The 22,279-nt window shown below is 38.6% G+C and overlaps 1 protein-coding gene and 1 pseudogene across 3 annotated transcripts in view; one reads left to right on the forward strand and one right to left on the reverse strand.

Moving 5' to 3' along the window:
• The window catches only part of ELOVL6 (ELOVL fatty acid elongase 6), a 101,165-nt gene that overhangs the window by 70,869 nt on the left and 8,017 nt on the right, over nt 1-22,279 (forward strand). For all 3 annotated transcript variants that reach the window (XM_036227620.1, XM_016140826.2, XM_016140825.2), the window contains one exon: nt 18,378-18,529. In XM_036227620.1, coding sequence (XP_036083513.1) covers nt 18,378-18,529 — 152 coding nt within the window. The remainder of the gene's footprint in view (nt 1-18,377; nt 18,530-22,279) is intronic.
• Nucleotides 13,327-13,445, reverse strand: LOC118609249 (annotated as a pseudogene).

Consider the following 22,279-nt stretch of genomic DNA (forward strand, 5'->3'; position numbering starts at 1 on the left):
TATTGGTGATGGGTACAAATTGCATCTTTTTAAGAGGTATGGTTGACAGAATATGAACACTTCTACTTCTATTCCTACTATACAGAAAGTTCCCATATAGATAAATGATAAATCTTGTTACTCAGAAGAAGCTCACAAGGAAAGTCACCCTGCTCCCTATACATCCTCAACCCCCCCACACACACACAGGTGTGTGCACGCGCACGCACACACATACCCTTCAACACACAAGATTTAAGCAATGTTACGTAGAATTAAAAAAAATTTTTTGAGAGAATTTTGGACTTGGCCCTTTTAACACTAACACTAATAATAGATGTCATTTATTTGGCATTTATTAGGTGCCTGGCTCTGTATTAAATTTATATGTTGTATTATCTAACTTTCACAAATCCTTCGATGTATATACTCTCATTTTTAAAAATTAACTCTTTCATTTCACCATAAGTTTTAAATGATTACTTCTTGATATAGTTTAAGTAACTGTACAGACAAGGTAAGGGTAGATTTCTCTGCTGTGACATTAATGAGGAGTGCACATTAAGAGACTCGCTCAAGTATTTTTGCAGAATGAGGAAGAGTGTCAGAGATAGCTGGGCTTGCAGACCTTCCGGAAGCCTTTTATTGTTTGCTGTCTTGGATCAAGTCCAAAATGAGGTAATTACCCTGTAAGACTGCAAAGTTTTCAGGCTGTTGAGATAACCCTGGTCTTGTAGTAGGAAAGAAATGTGAGCCAAGGTGCAAAAAAAGTTACTGAATTTTATAAAAAATATTTCTATGGGAGGAGTTTTCTTAGAAGTCATCCATTTGCTTTAACCAATAGAAGGCAAAGTCGAGAATCATCTGGTCAAAACCACAGAAAATAAAAGAGGGAGAAAATCAGACTTGATATCCACTCTTAGGCTGTCGTAGTAATCCGAGAGCTAAGGATTTTAATTCTTGGGGCCTTTCAGTAATTCGTGAAAGCCTTTGCAGGGGGGAGGGGAACAGGAAGTAGCTCAAGACTGAATGGGAAATGTTTATTGTCCTGAAAACTGCATTTTCCAAATTTTTTAAAAAATTACTCTTGATTTAACATGAATAGGTCCACTCTATTGAAAACAGAGACGAAATTTTAGGTTTCGCTCTAAATTTCCAAAGCTAATATCCTGTATATTATTCTTGTAACACACCTGTGAAGAAAGTACTATTACAGGGAGGTCACACTTTTTTGAGATAGATGAGTTCCTTGAGTATGTAAAATACTTAAATATTTAAGAACATTCATAATTCCAAATCAGTTTTTCGATAAGAATAATTTTAAACACAAGGAATAAATACATATCTAATAGTCACTTTTTATCATATATAACTTTTGCTCCTTCTTTTGAAAGTTGGTTTCTGACACTTTTCTCTGTTTTACCACTAGCACTCACACTTAATAAATACTTGATTGGCATGGTTACAGTTTAGCAACAGTGATTGTTAAAGTAACAGCCCAGTAGTCATCAGAATCACCTTTAGATTTGTGAGGCAGCTAAACAGAGTGATTCAGAGCATGACTAGTGATATGTGTATTTCTTCCCCCAACTAATGTGGCACCATCATGTGGCGGGTAGTATTAGAAAAGTTAAATCAGTTGGTCCATCAGCTTTGAAGTTATGTGATTCTTGAGTATATTTTAGATGTAGGGACTCATATTTTACATAGTAAGTACATCCTTATTAATACTTACATATCAATATTTTGAATTGCCATGATCCAAATCCATATAAAATACAACTATGCCCCTATTTTGCAGATGAAGAAACTGATGTTTAGAGTAATTAATACATTTACCTATGGGCGCACAGTTTATAGGTAACAGAATTGGATTTACCCGTATTCTTTGCTCAAAACCATGCTGCTTACATAACTGGAAAGGTCAAAATGAAAGGTCCTAACTCCAGGAAGACTTTATGAGTAGCTTACATAAGAGGGAAATATGATCTCATAAGCCAGAGAGAGGAAAAACTTTGCCGAGTTTCTCAAACTGTGGACCATGTGCACCAAAACATTTGGAATCTCAATTAAAAATTTTATTCCTGAGTCTTCCCCCAATTAAATTAGAGCCTCCAGTGGTAGAGTCTGTAAATCAGCATTCTTACTAACCTCCATGGTTTATAGTAATAAAATTTCTGTAATGTCAGAGGGTTATATGCCCCTTAGACACCACTCTCTCTCCACCCCTAAGTCCAGGGATACTCTCTACACCAACAATCCCTACTAATGAACAACTGAAGACTTTCGAGAGGTGTTCAATAGGTCAAGTGCATGGTGAGCTGCTCTGGCCAACTGCGGCATACTCGATTCTTACTCATGCATTTCTTATTGTGCCTCTAACCTTTCTACAGCCATTTTCTCCAGCACATGGATGGTTAACTGGGTGTTTGCACTTGAGATAATATCAGTGTTCTGGTAACCTTTCACTCGAGGGCATCATATTTCAGTAGACTTCCTGGTCAATCAGCTTCCTGGTCACTCGACTTCCTGGTTGGCTTCGATCCATGTCCACAGAGTGGGAGAGGACAGCAATCCCCCAAACAATGTCTGATGCCTCTTCTATGACTTTCTGTGGGGGAAATGTCTCCATGATTCTGGCTTCTCCCACCCCACGTCCCTCCACTCACATGCACATAAAATTCGCCAAATCTCTTGAGTCTCTCTTCCATATCAGTGTGCCTTTTCTTTCTTGGATGTACTGATCAGTTTTGTTCAAACTCAACAAGATTTGAAACAATTTTATGTTCTTAGCCAGTTCTTTAGCTCAGTAATTCCATGGCGTGGGACCTATTCCAAGGAAAGAACCTCAAAGAAGGAAAGACATTCGTGTATAATTATGTTTATGGCAATACTGTTTACACTTAAATGAAATCAAAAGCAATCTAGAGAGAAATGTAAAAAGAGGGGAGTGAAAGGATTTGGTGAAATATTATGCAGATATGAACAAGGGGGTTCATGAAGACTATTCAGGAACATGGATGAACTGCTAATGAAAAATAAGCAATGTACCTACAAAGGCTGTACTCCTTAGGTACTCTAAGCTCATCCGTGAATAGAAAATGAGAAAGACTGGGAGATAATAAAAATTTTTGTAGTCGTAATATGTTGATAAGATCATGATCGATTTTTCCTACTTCTTGAATTTTCCAAAATATATATGGTTTTATTTAATGACTATTTTTTATATAAAACTCATTAAAATCCCCAGCCTGTTTACCTTCTATTCACAAGGCCTAATACATGGAGTAATCTTTGATTTTATCTTCTATTCAGGTCAGCTCCATAAGTCCTTTGTTAAAGGTTCTCAAATACCCGCCATGAGCACTCTGCTTACCTCCCTTACAGACCTTGTAATAGTGTCCTCACGACTCCTGCAACAATGTCCACTTCTACCTCCTCTGATCTGAACTCGAAAAGTTGAAGCGTCTTAGGGCTCAGTTAGGTGTTCCCTTCTTTCCTCTATTTACATTCTCGGCCTGAACTATCTCATCTCCTTAGGCCACGTTTGAATATCAGATGACCTCCAAATTGAAGTTTCCAAATATTATCTCAGTCCTAAACTCCAAATATCCCTTTATCCAAAAGCTACTTTATCTTCACTTGGATGTCTGATAGATATCACATATCTATCATATCAAAACAGAACTCTGGATTTCCTCTCTACCCACTCCCCCACTATGACAATTAATTGATTAATTAGCCTGCAAATATAGTAATCATTAACCTATTGATCTCACTACCTAGTATCATTATCCAGCCTTTAATCGGGCCAAAAATCTTAGTCTCCTTTATTGCTATTTGGCACCACCACATAGTGTTTCAGGATGTCTAATCAGCTCCACTGCCCAAACACACACAAGCTCTGTCTACCTCTTTCTGTTCATGTCTACTGTTACCATGTATCAGCCACTCTCATCTCTCATTTGGAAATGAAGGATAGAATATCCTTATAGGTAGCTTCCCTAGTGGATTTCTTATACCATAGAATGATAAATTATTATCATTGTTTAATATAATTAATAATTATACATTAACCATAATTGTATATTATTAACTATTAGTACTCATTATTATACCATATTTTATTACATTATAGTCCATTCTCCATACAGCAGCCTGAATTATTAAAAACATAAATCGGATGTCACTTTCCTGCTTAAAATTCACCAACGCCTATACACCGCAATTAGAATAAAATTTTACAATGATTTATTATTAATTAATAATATTACTACCACTATAGCATATGAAATTCTCACAGGTCCTAGAAGATCTAGTTCTTGCCCACTGGCCATCACTTGACTCCAGCCCTGGTCACTGCCAACCTCCCTGCCTCGGTCCTCACTCATGCCCAGCTCAGTCCTGCTGTGCAGTTGTCTATCGCTCTACTGGTATGCTCTTCCCCAGGTCTTGGCTGGACTAGCTTTTTCTCATCAGCTCACCTGTCACATGAGAAGCCTTCTCTGACCTCAGCAGATCTTCCTGTTCCACATCTCTAGCCATTATCACCTCACCCAGTTTGATTTTCGAGCCATTTTTTTTTATTGTATTTGTTTCCCCCCCATGCACACTAGAATATTGGCTCCATAACAATAGGTTCCTTGTCTTTTCCCCTTTTTTTAATCCCTTGAACTTAAAGAAAAAAAAAAAAAAACTTCTGCCCAAAAAGAACTTAGCACCTATAGTAGACATAGAATTTTTTTGTAAACTTTTTTATTTGCAGTATATTATATATACAGAAAAATCCACAAATCCTAAGTTTAGAGCTCAGTGATTTTTAACAAAGTGAACTCACTCATGTAATCCCCACCCAGATCAAGCTATAGAACATCACCAACACTTCAGAAGCTTCCCTCTGTGTCTCTTCCCAATTATTATTTTCCCCAAGGTCACTACTGCTCTTACTCTGATGAGGATTAATTTTGCCTGTATTTAAACTTCATATGAACAGAACCATACAGTATATACTGTTGTGTGTCTGGATTCATTCATTCAGCATTATATTTGGCCATGTTTTTGCATGTAGTGTTGGTTCCTTTGTCCTCATTACTGTATAATACTTTGTTTATATAGTTTATTTCATTCTATTCTAGGTAGAGCTTTGGGTTGTTTCTTCTTTGGAGATATGAATAATGCCAAGGTGAACATTTTTAAACCTGTTTTTTAAGGCGCATTATGTGGGTGTCTTAGGAGAGAGAGGAAGGGCTCAGTCAGAGGGTTTAGCTTTACTAGATTCTGCCGAACAGTTTTCTGAGGGGTTTGTACCAAATTACACTCCTACTATCAACATGTGAAAATTCCCGTTGCTCCCCATCATCACCAACACTTGGTATTGTCAGTTTTTCTTAACTGTAGCAGTTCTGGTGGGTGGCTTAATAGTTTCTTCTTTTCAAATAAACCAACTGTTTGGATGGATCAAGTCTCAGAAAACATCTTTTTTTCCTGCTGCAGTTGTGCATTTGTCAGCAGGTTGCAGGAACATCCATACTTTGAAGGATAAGATGGTAGCCATAGCTAGAATACATTTTTTTAAATGAGTAAACCCAGATAGAAACAACCTGATGAAATCAGAAATGTCTAAAGGGATTTCTGTGCTCTCTGATTTTGCTGGGTACCAGATACTTGTCTCAACTCTTAAGTAAGGCTTGCTAGTTCTAAAATTCACATATAACAATACCCAAAGGGTTTCTTAATTTGAGATTTCTGTGGAGCTACTGAAGAGGCGAGTGGATAGTGGTTGAATTCATTATATTCTATAATGAAACCTTTATACAGCTGATCACACATAGTCATGTACAATAAATTACAGAGAAGCATTCTGATGTCATCTTCACATTCTCGTGATTCATACCATTCTTGTCTCCGACATTTGTACTAACGTTCAGCTCTCCTTTCTTCAGCGGTCATCACTAATTCTTCATCTCGGCTTATAGGTGGATTCAATTTACAGTTGCAGGCGCTGAGCCGTCATCAGGCAGTTTCTTCAGCTCTGTCCGGTGTCGCTGCTGGCTCTGACCGTGTGAAAGGGGTGCTGAGTTTTCGGCTCCACTTATTCTGTATCACTACCTCTGCGCCACAGTACTTTCACGCAGCACCACCATGTCTGAAATAATTTTGATCTAGCTGGGTTTCGTTCTGTTATCTCTTTATTGTTCGAAACTTTGATTTATTTCAAGAGGTCGTTTGAACATTTTTACCAAAGTCACATGTCACCTATGTTTGGACTTTTTGATTTGTCTTTGGTTCCAGTATTTTAGAAGTTGTTAACTGGGAAATCTACTTATTTGTTGTTACTGACGTGATTGCTCAGAATATGAGAGTTTGGACAAGGAGACATCTAAGGCCCTTCTGGCACTCTCTTGGTTTGGGTAAATTTGTTCCCAAAGTAATAAAGATGCGACAATATAAGATTTGGGCTTGAGTCTACTTCTCTGATTCTACTCTAGCCCACTGGAGACAGAAATCATGAACATAAAGCTTTTGATGACATAAGGGACTTAGTGAGTCAGTTGCAGTTTGAGCTCCAAAAAACAGTGGAATAGAGCACAACTTGACCTAGGGATCCAGTGGAGGCCAGGGTAATGGGAGGGGGAACAATCACAGGATTCAACATCATCGCTTCCTTCAGGTCTTTGCTCAGATGTCATCACGTTTCTGATATGACATGTATAAAACAGCAAGCCTCATCCGCACCCAGCACTTCCTATCCTCCTTATCATCGTCTCATATATTATTAATTTCTTAACATAGCATCTCTCCCTGCTTAAAACCAAGCTACAAGAAATACAAGACCTATCTATATCCCCATTACCTAATGTCTCACCCAAAGTTCTCCAGGCCCTAAAATTTTAGGCCTCTCCACCCAAAATAGCTCCTGGCACATATAAAACACCCAGGAAATAATTGGTTGAATGAATGAATGAGTGAATGATTTAAAACTCCCGGCCCTCCTCCGTCGGGAATTCTTTAGAGGCCAGGACTATCTACAGTTTCTATCAGTTGAAAATTTGCCTACCACTCCAGGAAGAGTAAATGAGTTTTAGTCATTCTTCCTTTAATTGTGTTTGTCTTCTGATGTCTAATTGAGAAATTATGGAAATTTTCTGAAGAGAGGGAGAAACAGAAGACTCTGTGTTTAGAAACCGAAAGTTTTGAGGGCTGTGGATAATGGCAAAGAAAAGGGACAAGGACAAGGGAGGAGGCTAGAAAGTGAGCTCAGAAAGGCCAACCACAAACCAACTACCTTCCACTTGTGTTCTAGACTATATCTTTTCATTTCTCCTCTCAATCATCAGATGGAAACTGCATTCTCCTCTACAAGAGAAAAAAAGCCCTAAAACCTCAAGAGCCCCATCCTCTTTGATAGGATGGCTGGGAAGTCAGGGGCTGAGGGTGGAGGGAGTACTCAACACACTCATTCGATAATGAAGCGAGAAGACCTTCTCCCCCGAAGAAATTTACAGAGCCCTGGAGGGTTGAGCTGTGCATGATGAGGTCACTTTGGAAAGTTGAGTAGCCTGGGCATGAAGAGAAAGCAAAGTCTCCAGACTTTTTGAAACTTTGTTTTTATTATCCAATTCTACTCATAGTCGTAACTGTCAGAACAAAAATACCCATTGAGTTCTTATTATTCATAAGTGCATAGAGCCCAAGGTAATTCACTTCCAGCTATATGTCCCAAAGACCTTTAAGATATCATGCCTTTTCTGCCTTGAGGATTAAACAATACATATATATTCTTCTGTGTAAAGAAGAATACTGTACTCCTAGGATAGGATTGACAGAATGCCAGGCCAGAGCAAGCACAAAGTCTATTAACTCTCAGCTCCTGTAAACTTGGTAGCACGTGTGGTATGGAAATATAAGTGATGGAAATATTTCCATGAACTTTTGGTCGCAACGAAGTGATTGAATGGGCTTTAATGCTTTTCTGTATTTTTGTGGTTGACATTGTTGTTTTCAACTGTTAATCTTTAGTAGTCAGATACGATTTCTTACTGAGACAAATGTATACATATAGATGTCTTCTTGAAAGTTACCAGAATGTTGGCATTAAAATCAAACCAATTGATCTTAAAATTTTGTTTGTGAGGAAGAAAGAGAAGCAAAACAGGTAGGAGAGTTTAAGCATGTTCTTAGCCCTTAAAATTCACAGACTGCAGTTACTATGAGTACGTTTGCTTAGACAGAAATTTGTATTATAAATGAAAGTGATGTAGGCAGGAAAAGATTTGTTGGTAAAAGAGAGATTGTAGTGGTATCAATAATGTTGTCAAGTGAATAATTTTGACATTCATCATTTTATGTGATCCTCATGACAACCTTTAATGTAGGCAGAATATTAGTCAATGCTGTCTCCATTTTACAAAGTGAGTGAGATGAGTTATGAGACATGCCTAAAAGCACTTGCTAAGTGAAGGATTAAGAATCTAGCTGCCAAATTTTCTTTTCCTAACACCAGACTGCCTCTGTGATAATACCTTAAACTTCTGGAGGATACCTTAGTTACTGGAAATAGTTTCACATGTATTATTTCAATGTATAGCATATATTTTATTAAAGATTAACATCTTATTAAGTCCTTTCTACTGAAATAGTCTTACTGAGGAATGTGCTTGCCTTGTTTAATTGTGTCAAGATAGATGAAATTTTATACACACACACACACACAGAGTAATTAAAGGCGGTCATTTTGGTCATCTCCACTTTTTGCTGCTAGTAGATAAGAAAGTTGTCCTGTTTGAATTCTCTATTCAAAAAAAAAAACAAAAAACAAAAAAAACAGGAAGCAAGCCAAGATCTAATGAAGAATTTTAAAAGGAGTGAATTTTTTTTCTTTAATTAGACCCGGTATACATAAATGTATTAAAAATGTGCTTATCAATGCTATGGTTTTTGTTTTCAGAATCATTTTGTGATTAAAGCGGGACAATGAGTTCCTGTCGCCTCATTGTACAGGACTACGAGAAGCTTTGATTTGGGCATTGAGGTGCAGGAGAGTGAAAATTCTCAGGTTTCCTTTAAGCAAAAGGAAGTTCTTGAAATGAGGGCCCTAGAGCAGACCATCTGGATATTCACAAATGTCAGAATAGCCAAGCTGGCATCTTGGTGATTTTAAGATAAGGGAATCTGAATTGGCTACAAGTTCAGAGATTGCAAGTGTTGCCTAGGGGTTTTTGTTGGGACATTTTTTTTTTTTTGAGGAGCAGATGAACTCTGACATAGTCACTGCCATCCACTGCCAGTGCGACACATTTGAAGTGTGACCCGTCCAAGCACCATCTGTGAACACTTTGCAGTTGAAGAGCTTAATATTGAGTTTCACCTGGACGATAAATTCCCAATGGTTTCTAGGAATAACACTACAAAAGATTTTTACAGCTGCCACTTTACTGCCTGCAGACTCAGTGTTCTGAGATCTTTGGTCAGCTACGGAGTCAGGCACTCTCTGGCAAGTCAATAGCTATCATTGAAGGACTTCAGTCAAGATGGCTATCAGTCTGTCCTTTCCTCTGATTTCATGGTGATGGTGGTGGCAGTGGTGAATTGATCTCCTTTGAGAACTACTGTACTTCAGATGCAAAGGACCTGAGTAATAGGGAGACTGACTCTCCCCTTACCACATCATAAAGTTCACCTGCCAGAGAGCTCACCAGGTGTTTCAGGCTCTGTAATTCTTTGGGAAATCCCCAAGAAATGTCCCTGGAGGTCTGTCTCATCTCTATCTTTAAAAAACATTATTAACAAAAAATATGATTTAGGAAGGAATATCTTTTTTTTTTCTACTGCCGGAGCCAGCCGGCTGAGATTGAACAGCACCTGAAAGAGGGGGGTGAAGCCTAAGGGCAAAAAGAGAAGACAGAAAAGTTCTTTCCGGGAGGGCATACAGTCAGAGCTGCAGCCCCGAGTTTATTTAGCATAGTCTTTTTATGTGATTTTTGAATACCATAATCAATCACCACGTTACCATAGCAAAGCACACCATACATATCTAAAACAATGCTTGTCAATTACATAAGATCCTACACGTTCTTGTTTCCATGGTAATATAACATTCCATCACCTTGGTAAGCCTCATAAAGTCACCTCATAAAGGTGACTTTATGAGGCTTACCAAGGTGACCATTGTTTTAAACTCATCAGCCATACCATGGCTTTTAGCTACGTGACTTCTTCAGTGCCTCATAATGGCTTCTCAAAATGGCTCCCGACATTCTACCGTCTCTTTTGAGTGGTGGTGTTTGAGTGATCTCTTTAAAAAATAAACTCTTTTTAATAGGAATGATATATGGCCCCAGACCTATCACCTAGTAGACATTTATACTTAATATTTGTGAAATGAATATTGTTCAACTTTATTTTCTTTGGTATATCTTATGATTATAGTAATTCACTTACTGTGAACAGCTATGAAAATTTCAGAAAAAAATGCCAACGTGCTTCTTTAAAATGTTGTAAAAGTTTATCTAATGGATTTTTAGGTTGATAAGTCTAAAGGAAGGAATTGGGCATATAAAGAACAGAAATTTATGACTATGTGTCCTCCTTTTCATGTAATATGAGCTCAAAGAAGTTTAGGACTGGAATCCTAAAGGACATTGCTAGTCCCAAGTAGAAGGATGTGGAAAACTGAGATTCATAATGACTTTTTCCCCTTTCTTCTTCCCTCTCTCATTCCCTTTTTATTTTTTCTGTTTTTATTTTATTTTGTTTTGTTTTTTGCTTGTTTTTTTTTTGGTTGTTTAGTTGGATTGTGTTGGGGAGAGGCTATGTATACAGATAATGTTATATATCATGATTCAAGTAGTCTCCCAATGAAATTTTCATTAATCAGTCCTTGGCGGGGGGTAAGGGGGGCGAGGAGTTTTTCCTTCCTGCAGCTGTGAAACCTAGTTAAGACTGTACAGTGGAATTAATAGGGCAATGCTATTAATCTTGGCCCTGAAATTGTCGCTGTCCTAATAATTTGGTAATATTTCAAAAGATATTAAAAGTTTTCTCAAAGGAACAAAGTTTTCTGTAGAGACAAGATGACTAGCCACTTTTATAATCCTGGCTAGTTTTTTGGCTTCAACATTAATCTTTACTACTGCCCATATTTATTTTCAGGTGCTTTTCAGTTCCTACTACTCCCCTATTTTGATTTTCTGCAACATTTAATTGGGGTTACTAATGCTAGTACTTTATGTCTTTCTTCTCATTGTAGAAGTTCAGAAACCAGCACATTGTTCTTTCCATAGGTAGTCGAAAGCCAATAATGCCTTAGTCAAGGACAGGTCTCTAGTGGCCCAGGAATGCATTAGGTAGCATCTCATCGGTGGTTGAATAAAGAAGATAAGGCAAAGGAAGAAAGCACACCCACTAGAAGAAATTAATTTTGTAAGATTTAGCAGAACTCTGACTTAAAATTCAGGGACAAGGGTTCTCATCTAGGGCAGCAGTGATGCATAGACAGGCAACATTCTTCAATTACCTGAGCAACTTCATCCAAAGATTCATGGAGTCGGGGGGGGGGGGGAGGGAGGGCAGCAGGAAAGCATCTTGGAGGGTGAAGTCTCTAGGGTGTCCCTAACACAGAACGAGGACCCATAGATTTCTTACACACGTGAGGTTCTGAGTCAAATGCTATGAGATCGGTCCTAGGCATTGGAATTATTTTAATGCTTCTTGGTGGTTGTAATATCTAGTCAGGTTGAAAACCACTATTCTAAATGAAATCCTGATGACGGTTCGAGCTCAGCACTGGGTGAAAGGCAAAGCACTAAAGCTATAATCAGAAGATTCTTAGTAACTCTGTGTCCAAGAGCCAGTCCCCTACCCTCTCTCTCCATGCCTCTTTTTTATTTATATGACCAGGATAACAGTGTGCCATGAAGGTGTGAGAATCAAATTTCGTAATATCAAAGCTTCATAAAGTTCTTTTAACGTGAAACAACAACGCCAGCATCTAGCATAATACTTGCATGGAGTCAAGTACTTGTCGGCCCAAACTGAAGCTGGCATTGTGCGGTCTGAGAGTCAGGGTGACCACACAAGTTAAGAGAATAAACTGATGCATTAGAAAGTGAATCGAAGCCAACCCATTTTACCAAACATTCAATAAGAACATCTATTTTAGAGAAGTTTTCTAACTTACCAAGGTGATTGGTGGTGAGTAGAGAGAGCAGTCACAGTACACACCTGCCTTCTGTTTGTCTGTCAGGGAAAGTGAAATCGAACACTCTGAATTGCTAGTGGAAGAATAGAGGAAGTAAATTACCAAATTACTACAATGTATTTCCCCATTTAAATGCTGATTTATAGGACAGAAAAATCCACACTTTGATTATTCGTCATATTATTATTATTAAAAAACGTGTTTTCAGCAAAGACCAGGTACTAGGCCAAATTAAAGTAGACATTTTCTATTAAAGATGCCTATGATCAGGTGTGAAAAGGTTTTAGAAGTTGAGTCACACTTTGTAAAGACTTGATACTGACGTCTTTAACACTGTAATCCTAGCCTAGAGGCATTAGTGTGGGTTTTTTCTGGTCGTTTAATTTGTTTAACCTGTTCTGGGATCGTGGCGCATTCTTCCTACTGTGGAAACTGTCAAAGTCTAAGACAAATGGCAGTTCAAGTTTTGTTATCAGAAAAATCAATGACCTCTCCTATGTTTATTAAGAGTTGCTACAGTTGGATCAAGTGTTGCCATATCTTAACCAACAAAATCTCACGACTTTTATTTTTCTTTTTCTGTTTATAGGATATAAGTGTAATAAAACAATTTTATTGTCCAGTCCTGGAAGTAACTAATAGCACCTTGGGTTATTGAGTTAGCAGGGTTGGGGACTCAGAGTGGTTGGTACTTCAGATGAAAGATTCTTCAGAAGACTTGGTTTTGATTCCAAAATACCTTGCATTTAAACTGAGGGCCAATAAAGGAACAATGTAAAAGCAGTTTTATCAGCCATCGGTGTTCATATTAAAATAATTGAAAGTATCATTGATGGTTTATACCTAAGACACTCTACTCCCAGGGCAGAATTCTAGAAATCTTATAGTCATTACTGAGATATTCTGCCTTGACTTCCAGATGGCTATAAAATTGGAAAGCTAGAATACAGTCAGTCATTCAACCTTTTCTCAAGTTGATAAATGGTCAGACCTCATGGTAAAAGCCTGGTTTGAAAGAAAAGTAGTCATGTCTCTCACAGGCTTTCAATAGTTATACCTGTAAAAGGGGGCGGGAGGATTGACTACCACCTGACCTCACAGATTGCAAGGACCTCATCAGTTTACAACCCCTTATTTTTTATTTTTTATGCCTACAGCACCTTGTCTTCCTAGGTGGTCTCCCATCCAAGTACTAACCAGGCTTGACCCTGCTTAGCTTCCAAGATAAGACAGGATCGGGCTTGTTCAGGGTGGCATGGCTATAGACTGTTTACCAGACCTTCACTCTAGATGTCTTAACATCTGTGTAAGTACATGGTGTGTTGAAAGGAGATTCCTAGTCTCAAACACATAAATGTTCTCCCAGTAATCTGTCACCACCATGAATCATATGTGTCATAATTTGAATTTATTTATATTATACATTTACATTTGCTTATTTACATGTTTATTGTCTTCTGCAATCAACTGTAGAGATTCTCTCCCTGCCCAATGAGTTCTATGATATCTGACACTTGGTGGATATTGATGATACAAGTGTTGATTCAGTAAATGGCTCCGTCTCGTCTCTTCCACCCATCCCAGTGCCGGTGTGGTAAAGCCGTGCATGCAGGCTTCGTTGTGATTGCTTATTATATCAATCAACTGTAGCTAGTCAACTATTTAAAATACATATTTTTTGAACTGGCAATCTAATACATACTTTCTTTGCAACAGTCAAACAGTGCAGAAATGTATATAGTACAAACTAGAATTTTCCCTCCCCGACCCCCAGAATATCACAACAGTTCAATGCGCATTGTTGGCACCTCCTTGAGTACATACATGGCATGGCAAATAGCTAATGATGAAAAAACATCCTTCATCTAGACTAGAAATCCAGAACATTAATTTGAGAAGAAGCAGCTCGGTTACTCAGGGCCTTGCTTTACTCCAGACCATCTTGCTGCGTGGCGCCTAATGTAGTCAAAGGTGGGCAGAGACAGCCACTGCTCCCTTTACTGAGCTCCTCCTATTCCATTAACTGCTACCATCAAAACTAGGCTTCGACAAGAAAAATGACACATTTTTTCAAAAAAAAAAAAAAAAAAAAGGATGCTGGTGTGACCTTACAACTGAGAAAATGCATGTGATGGAATCGTCATCTGCCCTCATTAAATACAATGGCCCAGACTCAACTTCTTTGAGCCTCTAGAATTAGAATAATCTTTATCATCTGACTGACAGATAAATTTCATATGAACCAGATCTTTTTTTTACAGTCTCTCCTTCAAGATGTTCTATGGAAAATACTCATTTCACATCCTATTATGAACTTTTGGTAGCTGTCACTTATTTTGTGAAAAATTAGCTCATGAAATGAAACACTTAACAATAAAACACTTAATGACATGAGTAATCTTCAGTGAAATCAAATTCTCTGTGTATCAGTTTCCTAGGCTTTTAAGTAGGGTTGATTAGCTTTTACCTCTCCTGTCTGACACAAAGAGATGAGAGAGGTAAAGTGATTGTCAGCAATGAAGGATAGACCAAGTAAAGCAGCAATAGTAATGACAACAAATAGTAATGACAACAAAATAGTAATGACGAAAAATATTAATAACTTATATTCAGCACCTATATATTGGAGGCTCTATGCTAATTAAATATTTACATAATATTGTCTTGCAATATTATCATTCGAGGTGAAGAAAGACTGAGAGGTTGAGTAATTTGTTCATTTATGAAACTACTAAGTGAGCACACTGTGATTGGCATTTGCAGCTCCATTTTATTGGTAGTGGCCTAAAGTGGTCAAGAACTTCAATGCTATATCCAGGCATGGCCAAAAAGAGTGTCAGGATTGGTTAGCCACGAGTATTGCCATGAGTATAAGGACGGACTGGGGGTAGCAGGACGTAAACTGCACTCTTGCATCACAGTGTCTCTCAAGATGATATAACTTAAGAAGGAAAAACAAGTCACCACCCTCCCAACCCTTAAAGTACATTTTGGTAAGGTATCACAGTCTAAGGGCCCTGCACTCAGTTATAATAAAAAGTCACATGGTTCCAAAGTGTGCAGTGGCCTAGATGTGCAAGGGACAGAGCTACTGACTTCCCACAAATAACGATTATTCCATTGGCCATGCAGCTCACCAATGGCTTCCCAGCAGTAGCATTGTCACATCCCAACAAAGCGCCTTTGCCCAAAGAAGGCACATAGGACCAATGGCTGGCACTGACAGTTTCCCTGAGAAACACACTATCTTCTTTTCTGAGTCAACCTTATTAATTCAGAATTGAGGGAGTGAGGCTTATGTCCAGATATGGGACAATGATATGTGCTCTATTCTTGTTGACAGCAATGTTGTGTGTCACCATGATACCTAGTCCACAATGCTCAGAAATGACCTCCTCACACCCTAACCCTCACAGTATAATACCTATTTGTCCCTAACTTAAGTGGCACTTCCTCTGAAGTCTTCCAGGACTACCACTACCACCAGCTGCAGAGTTGGCTTATTGATTCTTGTCACCTCAGCATCTAGGGCAGTGCCAATAAATCTCTAACAATTGAAAGAATAAGTTAAGTTGTGCCAATACTTAAGAAATTGGATATAGCTAAAGTGCAATGATTTTTGTGACTGAAGGTGAAAAAATAGTAACTATTCCAAAGGAACTTTTCTTGGATTTACTCTGATCGTGTGTGAAACACGCAGCTTAGCAGCAAAATGTAGTAGAGGGAAAGGCTCTGCTTCCTGGGTATGGTAGGCTGCAGTCAACAGGAAGAGGCATGCTCTGTAAAATGTACTGATGGTTCAGAAAAATCATTAATCTGAGGCTAATGAGCGGAGACTGATACATATTGAACGTGTGTCATTTATGTGTTTCCTTCCTTTTTCTGTGTATGAAAGTCATTGACATGTCTCCGAAAAGCAGGTAAGTGATGTACTACTAAGTAGTTCAACAGCCATATCTACAATTAGATGCATTCGATAGCCACACAATGTTAACTGGTGTTCACATGTTCAAAAGTCTAATGTTCAAAAGTCTACTGAATATCAAATCTTGTGTCTTGTGTCTCACTTTGGGCTGCAAATAATAAGAAACAGAACTGCAAATGGCTTATACTGTAAGGAAGCTTTGTCTCAACAAGAAGTCTCAGGCCAGTGTCTATCATCACAAATCATTGTAAGGGAAATGGGATTACTAAAATTTGATTAGGCAATCAAGATTTACCCCTAAATTGAAAATGAGTTTACCTTCCTTGGGAAGGTGTTGGGAGAACTGGAACTAAATCAGGATTCTTTTAACATGGAGAAGGAGGAAGGGACTTTGGCTCTCGAACAGGCAGCCAACCGTGCCAGTTACATATAAGCTCGGTGGAGATGCCGCGTTCACATTTCCATACTACCTTTCACAGTGGTGAATCAAAGTGCCCCAAATGCTCGTAACCTTAATCTGGTGGTTTCATGTTAAAATTTAGCCATTATCTGATGAGGTAAATATAAAACATAAAAAATAAATTCAGATAAGACAGAAAAATCTCCATTACCTGATGTCACCAATGATTCAACTCCCTATTCCCAAACCATGACAGGTTATCGACTGAAAAGACTTAGGCCATTCTATCAGGAGGAGGCATTTCTTTAAGATAAGGAAGGAAGAAGGGGACAGCCTTGGACAGTCAACACGGGAGGAATGCTCCCCAAGAGGAGGACATATATGCAGAGATCCTGAGATAGAAAACTGATCAGATATGACAGTGCTGAAATGATTGGCTCACAGGGAGCAGGAAGAGAACCGTAGGAGGTGAGGGTGGAGCTGCTGGAGAGAGGGGCCATTAAAAATTAAAGCCTTGTAGGTCACGGTAAGGAGTTGGGGGTTTCATTTGAAGTGCAGTGGGGAGCCACTGAAGGATTAAATAGGATCGACAAGTATTCAGTGACACCCATAATCCTATGCAGAGTCATTTTGCATATTGGAAAGAATAACTTCATTTAATTTAAGATATATGTCATTAGAGAAGCTACTTAACAAAGCCCCAATTTAACAGACAGTTGGCTAGGAAATCAACTTCATTACCTTGGTTCTACACAAAATTTACTTTTAGTTCTAGTGGTGGATTGTGTTTATGGACAGGGGAGCCTAGTAAAATGACTTGTTCTGGAGCAGCTCTAAGACATTTTAACTAAAAGATGGTGCTTCTGAAGAGAAACAAATGCTCCTATTTCCTAGTCTGGTGGAGCTGCTAATCATTTCGATAGTTGTTCACTAGTGTATCTCTTAAGATACAACTTGTAGGTTGTAGATTTCTAAAACCTACAAGGACATGCTGCGAGAAAAAAAGGTGGACAAACACCTCTGCCTGAGGAATTTACTTCACAGTGAAGGCCCCTCATTACAGTCACCAAGTCCAGTCACACTTGAGGTTACGTCAGTGAGCTCAACACATCCCAGAGCTCTCCACCTTCTTTGTCAGTTCCTTGGTAATAATTTCATGTCAGTTTATTTCTCAACAATCTTGTTCCCTTTCAGCCATCCTTGAGTACCTTTGCCTATCTGGTGGCAGACACGTAACCAGGCATTGAAGAACAGTACTTAAGCAGTGTTAGTACATGGTTTGGAGGAGCTCAGAACAGTGAGCCTGGATGGACTTCCTGGACGAAATGACAGTAAAGCTAAGCCTTGAAGGATGCTGCTTCTGGCTTCTGTGAGAAAGATGGATTAGGGAGTAGAAAGACATAACCAAAGACAATTGTTTAGAGGCTTCTGTAGCAGGCCTAGGAGAGGCCATGGAGGCCTGAGGAGGAGTTGGCTGAAAGAAATAAACAGAGATATTCCAGAAATAGAGCCGGGGGACATGGAGAATGATTGGCCATAGCACAAAACTGAGATAATTCCAAGAATTTTCAGCCAACCCTGTCAAAGCATAGTTCTCAAGCTGAAACACAGACACCACCAGAGTTCTTCGTGAGGTCTTGCCTTGGATTCACTCCTTTCCCATGACCTCTTTTTGGAACACTGAGGAAGAAGAACAAGTGGTATTATGTTTATTCTTGTTCACGGAACATTTTAAGATGCTTCTGGGTAAATGCAAATTATTCTGATTCATCCGTGCTGATTCACTGCCATTAGCAGAGTCTTCTAAGTATGGTTAATGTCAGAAGCGAAATTATTTTCCTAAATGTTGTTTCTTTTCTCTTTTCATTGTGAAGTATATTTGGTGCTCTTCGAACTGGTGCTTACATGGTGTACATTTTGATGACCAAAGGCCTGAAGCAGTCAGTTTGTGACCAGAGTTTTTACAATGGACCTATCACCAAATTCTGGGCTTATGCATTTGTGCTAAGCAAAGCACCCGAACTAGGTGAGTGTCTTGTCTCCTTCCATGTTCCCCTCCCCATCCACTCCCCCTTTGTAGCTACATAGCTATAGTATTTAAAAACACACGCAGAAAAACATAATTTGAAGGTCCTGTTTTATTGGTTGCAGGAAAGTTACAATTAATGAATGTGGGTTCTTGAGTTTTCTCCCTTCCATCTCTCCTTTTAAATAATTGTGCATTATGTATATGAAAAACAATATAGTTTACATAAAACATGCAGATTTTCAAGCACTGCTGAATATGCATTTCGGGGGGTTGTAAAATACACATGGCCCCTTCTCTCAGACCCAGGAGCAGCTCAGCTCATATTAGAATATGAGGAAAATTAGCAATATGACTACTTCCAAGTCCCATATTAAAGCATCCTTCCATCTCTGGAGTTAGGATTCAGACTAAGAAATTAAACTTTTCATTTGGATATTATTGTTAACATATACTAAAGGTTGGTTTCTGGTGTTGTTTGATTTTAATCATCAAAGAGACAGGCCTTGGAGAAGAAGAATGTAGTTCACCTTCTAGAAACTAATATTTAAACTAACTGGCTATATTTGTAGATTTCTAAGGTTTTCTCTTCAACTCTGATGAACTTGACTTTAACTGTGGCACAGGTTCACAGAAACACTGAAAAATTAGCTGGCAATGATTTGACATGGGCACAGTTCTCCTGGAAAACATCTTTATTTCCAGAGATAAGGATCTGCTGGTGATGATAAGTTCCGAGGTCATCCATGAGCAGTGCTGACCACCGTCTCACAAACTGGTATATATCCATAGGGAAAACCTGGCCCTCCTCTGGGTTTCTTAATTTTTTATCCAAAATCGAGAATTATATGTATTAAGTGACAGATATTTGTTTGTTTATAGATTGTGTTCCTGCTTCCATTTTCTCAAAAAATGGGGTTAGAGGTTTTAATTTCACTAGGCTACCTACACTCTAAGATAGTAACAGGTCTTTCTGTAAGGTGTCCCTAGTTCACATCTCGTATCTATTCACAAAGGTTATGAGGTCTCTGTGCTATGTGTCAGCAACCTACGTACTTTCCACTGAGTGCTGCACACCTGCTGCCTACGAGCAGCTGCCAGTTGGTTTGAACTATTGGTTTGACCAGTGTCTTCCCAGGTCAAAGACAAGGAATGAGCAGCAGAAGAAAACTTTTTCTGAAAACCTTTCTTAAGTAAGGGGTAGGAGTATGAAGATGGGTCCTCTACACAGTCCACAATAATTAGACCACAGTCATATATGTATCCTCACATGCAGAAGCTGTGTAGTCTTAGAGTGAAATGCATTAGTATGGATTCATTCATTCATTCGATACATTTATATTAAGCACCTACCATGAGCTGTGCATTCAGTAGGGACTGGAATGGAATGGCTACTTTATCTAAAAAGAAATTTATAATACAAATTTTGTGAACCAGGCCCCAGAAGGCTATTTTGATATCTGAGTTGGGCCCAAGAAGTATTTTTTCAAACCTGGAGCTATAGACAGTACCTGAAAGTCTGTGGCTATATTTTGGGCAATTTTAGAATTCTATGAGAATATTCTGATTTTGTGTTTTTATTTATAGATAAAATAAAAGATTGTCTTGTCAGATATATTTTTTTCACAGTGAGTCTTTTTTTACTTAGAGTTTTTAAGTCAGATCACATGGTCTCAAACTGGAGTTGGTCTGAGAATGTGAGCATGTCTTCTTTACTCCTGGGGTTTTGCAGTACTTTTCTTTAAAATAAATTCATAATATTATTATCATATCCCACTGACTTTTAATTTATGTTGCATAGTAAGTATCCTTATGAGTCCCCCTGTCTTTTCTGATAAAGAACTGGCTGCAGATGCGTAAAAGCAGTAAATGCATGAAACACGTGACCCCTCTTACATGCCATCTCAGCATTTTCATAATTTATACTTATTACCCTCAACATTTAAAAAAAAAAATCAGAAGTGGTGCCTTAATGCATCTGCACCTTAAGCCTCAAACTACAAAGGAGCAGCCTCAGTCTTTGTTTCTAGAAATGCCTTGAACCTGCAAGGACCGCTTATCTGTGGTCTGAGTTTTCTCCAGTTGTATTTGAGGGACTTGAGAATAAAAATTGTCCCTTCCACCTTTTTGATGGAATAATTTATTGAGGAGCCACTCCAAGCTATCTGTGGTGGTCACTTCCCTTCAAAGACATGTCTAGACCTGTGTTCTCTGCCCTCACGATTTCTATCCCATATTGAAATAAAAGTTTTAGGATGGAATACTGAGTTAGGATTCCTAGACAGGAACTATCAGTGCATCCTCCGAGGTATTCATGCCCTTGTCTTCTCTTTCGTTAGTATTGGTCCTAATGCTGAAGATTAATCCCCCTGTCTTAACTTAATCTAGGCCTGAGATTGCCACACCCTACTCCCCAGTACAAACATTATAATTAGACATGGCATCTTCCCTCTTGACCTCAGAAGGAGCTGGACTCCAGCTCCTTGTGCCATTGGCTTGATAGCCCCTTTTCTAGAGAATCCTCCCTCACCACAGTAGTTTGTAGGCTGGATGAAAAAGGAGCGATCCCCTCACTGTTAAAATATGGGATTGACAACTCTCAGCAATAGGCTGAGAGTTGGGAAAAAAATAAAATCCTAATCTTGACACAGTTCTTCAATGATGCTAGTGATACAAATTCTTCATACAGTTTCAGATCCATTATACAGATATATCCATGGTCAGAGTACCCTTTTTCAATTTTAAAGTCTGACTTTTTTTTTTTTTTTTTTTTTTTTTTAATATTCTGGAGCCCATTTGATAACAGCCTTCCCAAGGTAGTACTGAATCGAAACAGATTCAAAAATCAGCGCCAATGAGTATCTTGGGGACAACCAGCCTCAGCCCTCATTTAGTAAACATATTTGCTTGGATGCCTTTTTGATTGTTTTGAAAGTTAAATTCTTACTCAGTTTTTTCTTCTTAGAAAAAAATTGTCACAACCATTTAATTAAGAAAGATGTATCCATTGGAATTGTTTAGAACTTTCCTTATTTTTAGGTCCCAAGTTCTGTTTTTTATTACTCTAAGATTCTGGACTCCCTTATGTGTACCAGGAAGAAAAGCCTTTGAGAGAAAAAAGAATAGTTCTTCCATGTTCAATACTGAAACTATGTTTTCCCCAAAACCCACATACCTGCAATTTTCGGTAAACTTTTTTTTTTTTTTTTTTTTGCTGTGGCAAAATATACATAAAATTTACCATTTCTAAGTAAACAGGGCTAGCGGCATTCAGAACATTTGCATTGTGCAATCATCACCGCCATCCATTTCCAGCATTTTTCATCTTCTCCAACCGAAACTCTCTACCCGTTAAACACTATGTCACCATTCCCCCTTTACTAAACTCTTAATAGCTAGAAGGCTGTTTTGTTTCAGCAGAAATCAGTGAGCTCATGTCAGTGAATTATAGGGCTACAATCTACAAAACAAGTGCAGGGAAGAGAACCACCAACCTGCCCTGTGTGCCAAAATTCTGGAACACCTCCTGTTTGAATTATATTAAAACTTGCTGAGATTTGGTTTTGTTAAAATTCGGAAACATCTGCTCTGAGTCTAGGTCTTTGCTCAGTTGAGCTTGTCTTTATTTTTGAAACTCTGACTCAGCAGAGCTCCAGCTAACTCTGCGAAGAGGAATGCAGTAATCTGTGACAAACCACACACACAGCGAGCTCTCTGTGACTCTTGGTGGCCATGCACATGCCCTGGGGA

The sequence above is a fragment of the Rousettus aegyptiacus genome, unplaced genomic scaffold (assembly GCF_014176215.1).
Source record: "Rousettus aegyptiacus isolate mRouAeg1 unplaced genomic scaffold, mRouAeg1.p scaffold_m13_p_10, whole genome shotgun sequence".
NCBI classification, from domain to species: domain Eukaryota; kingdom Metazoa; phylum Chordata; class Mammalia; order Chiroptera; family Pteropodidae; genus Rousettus; species Rousettus aegyptiacus.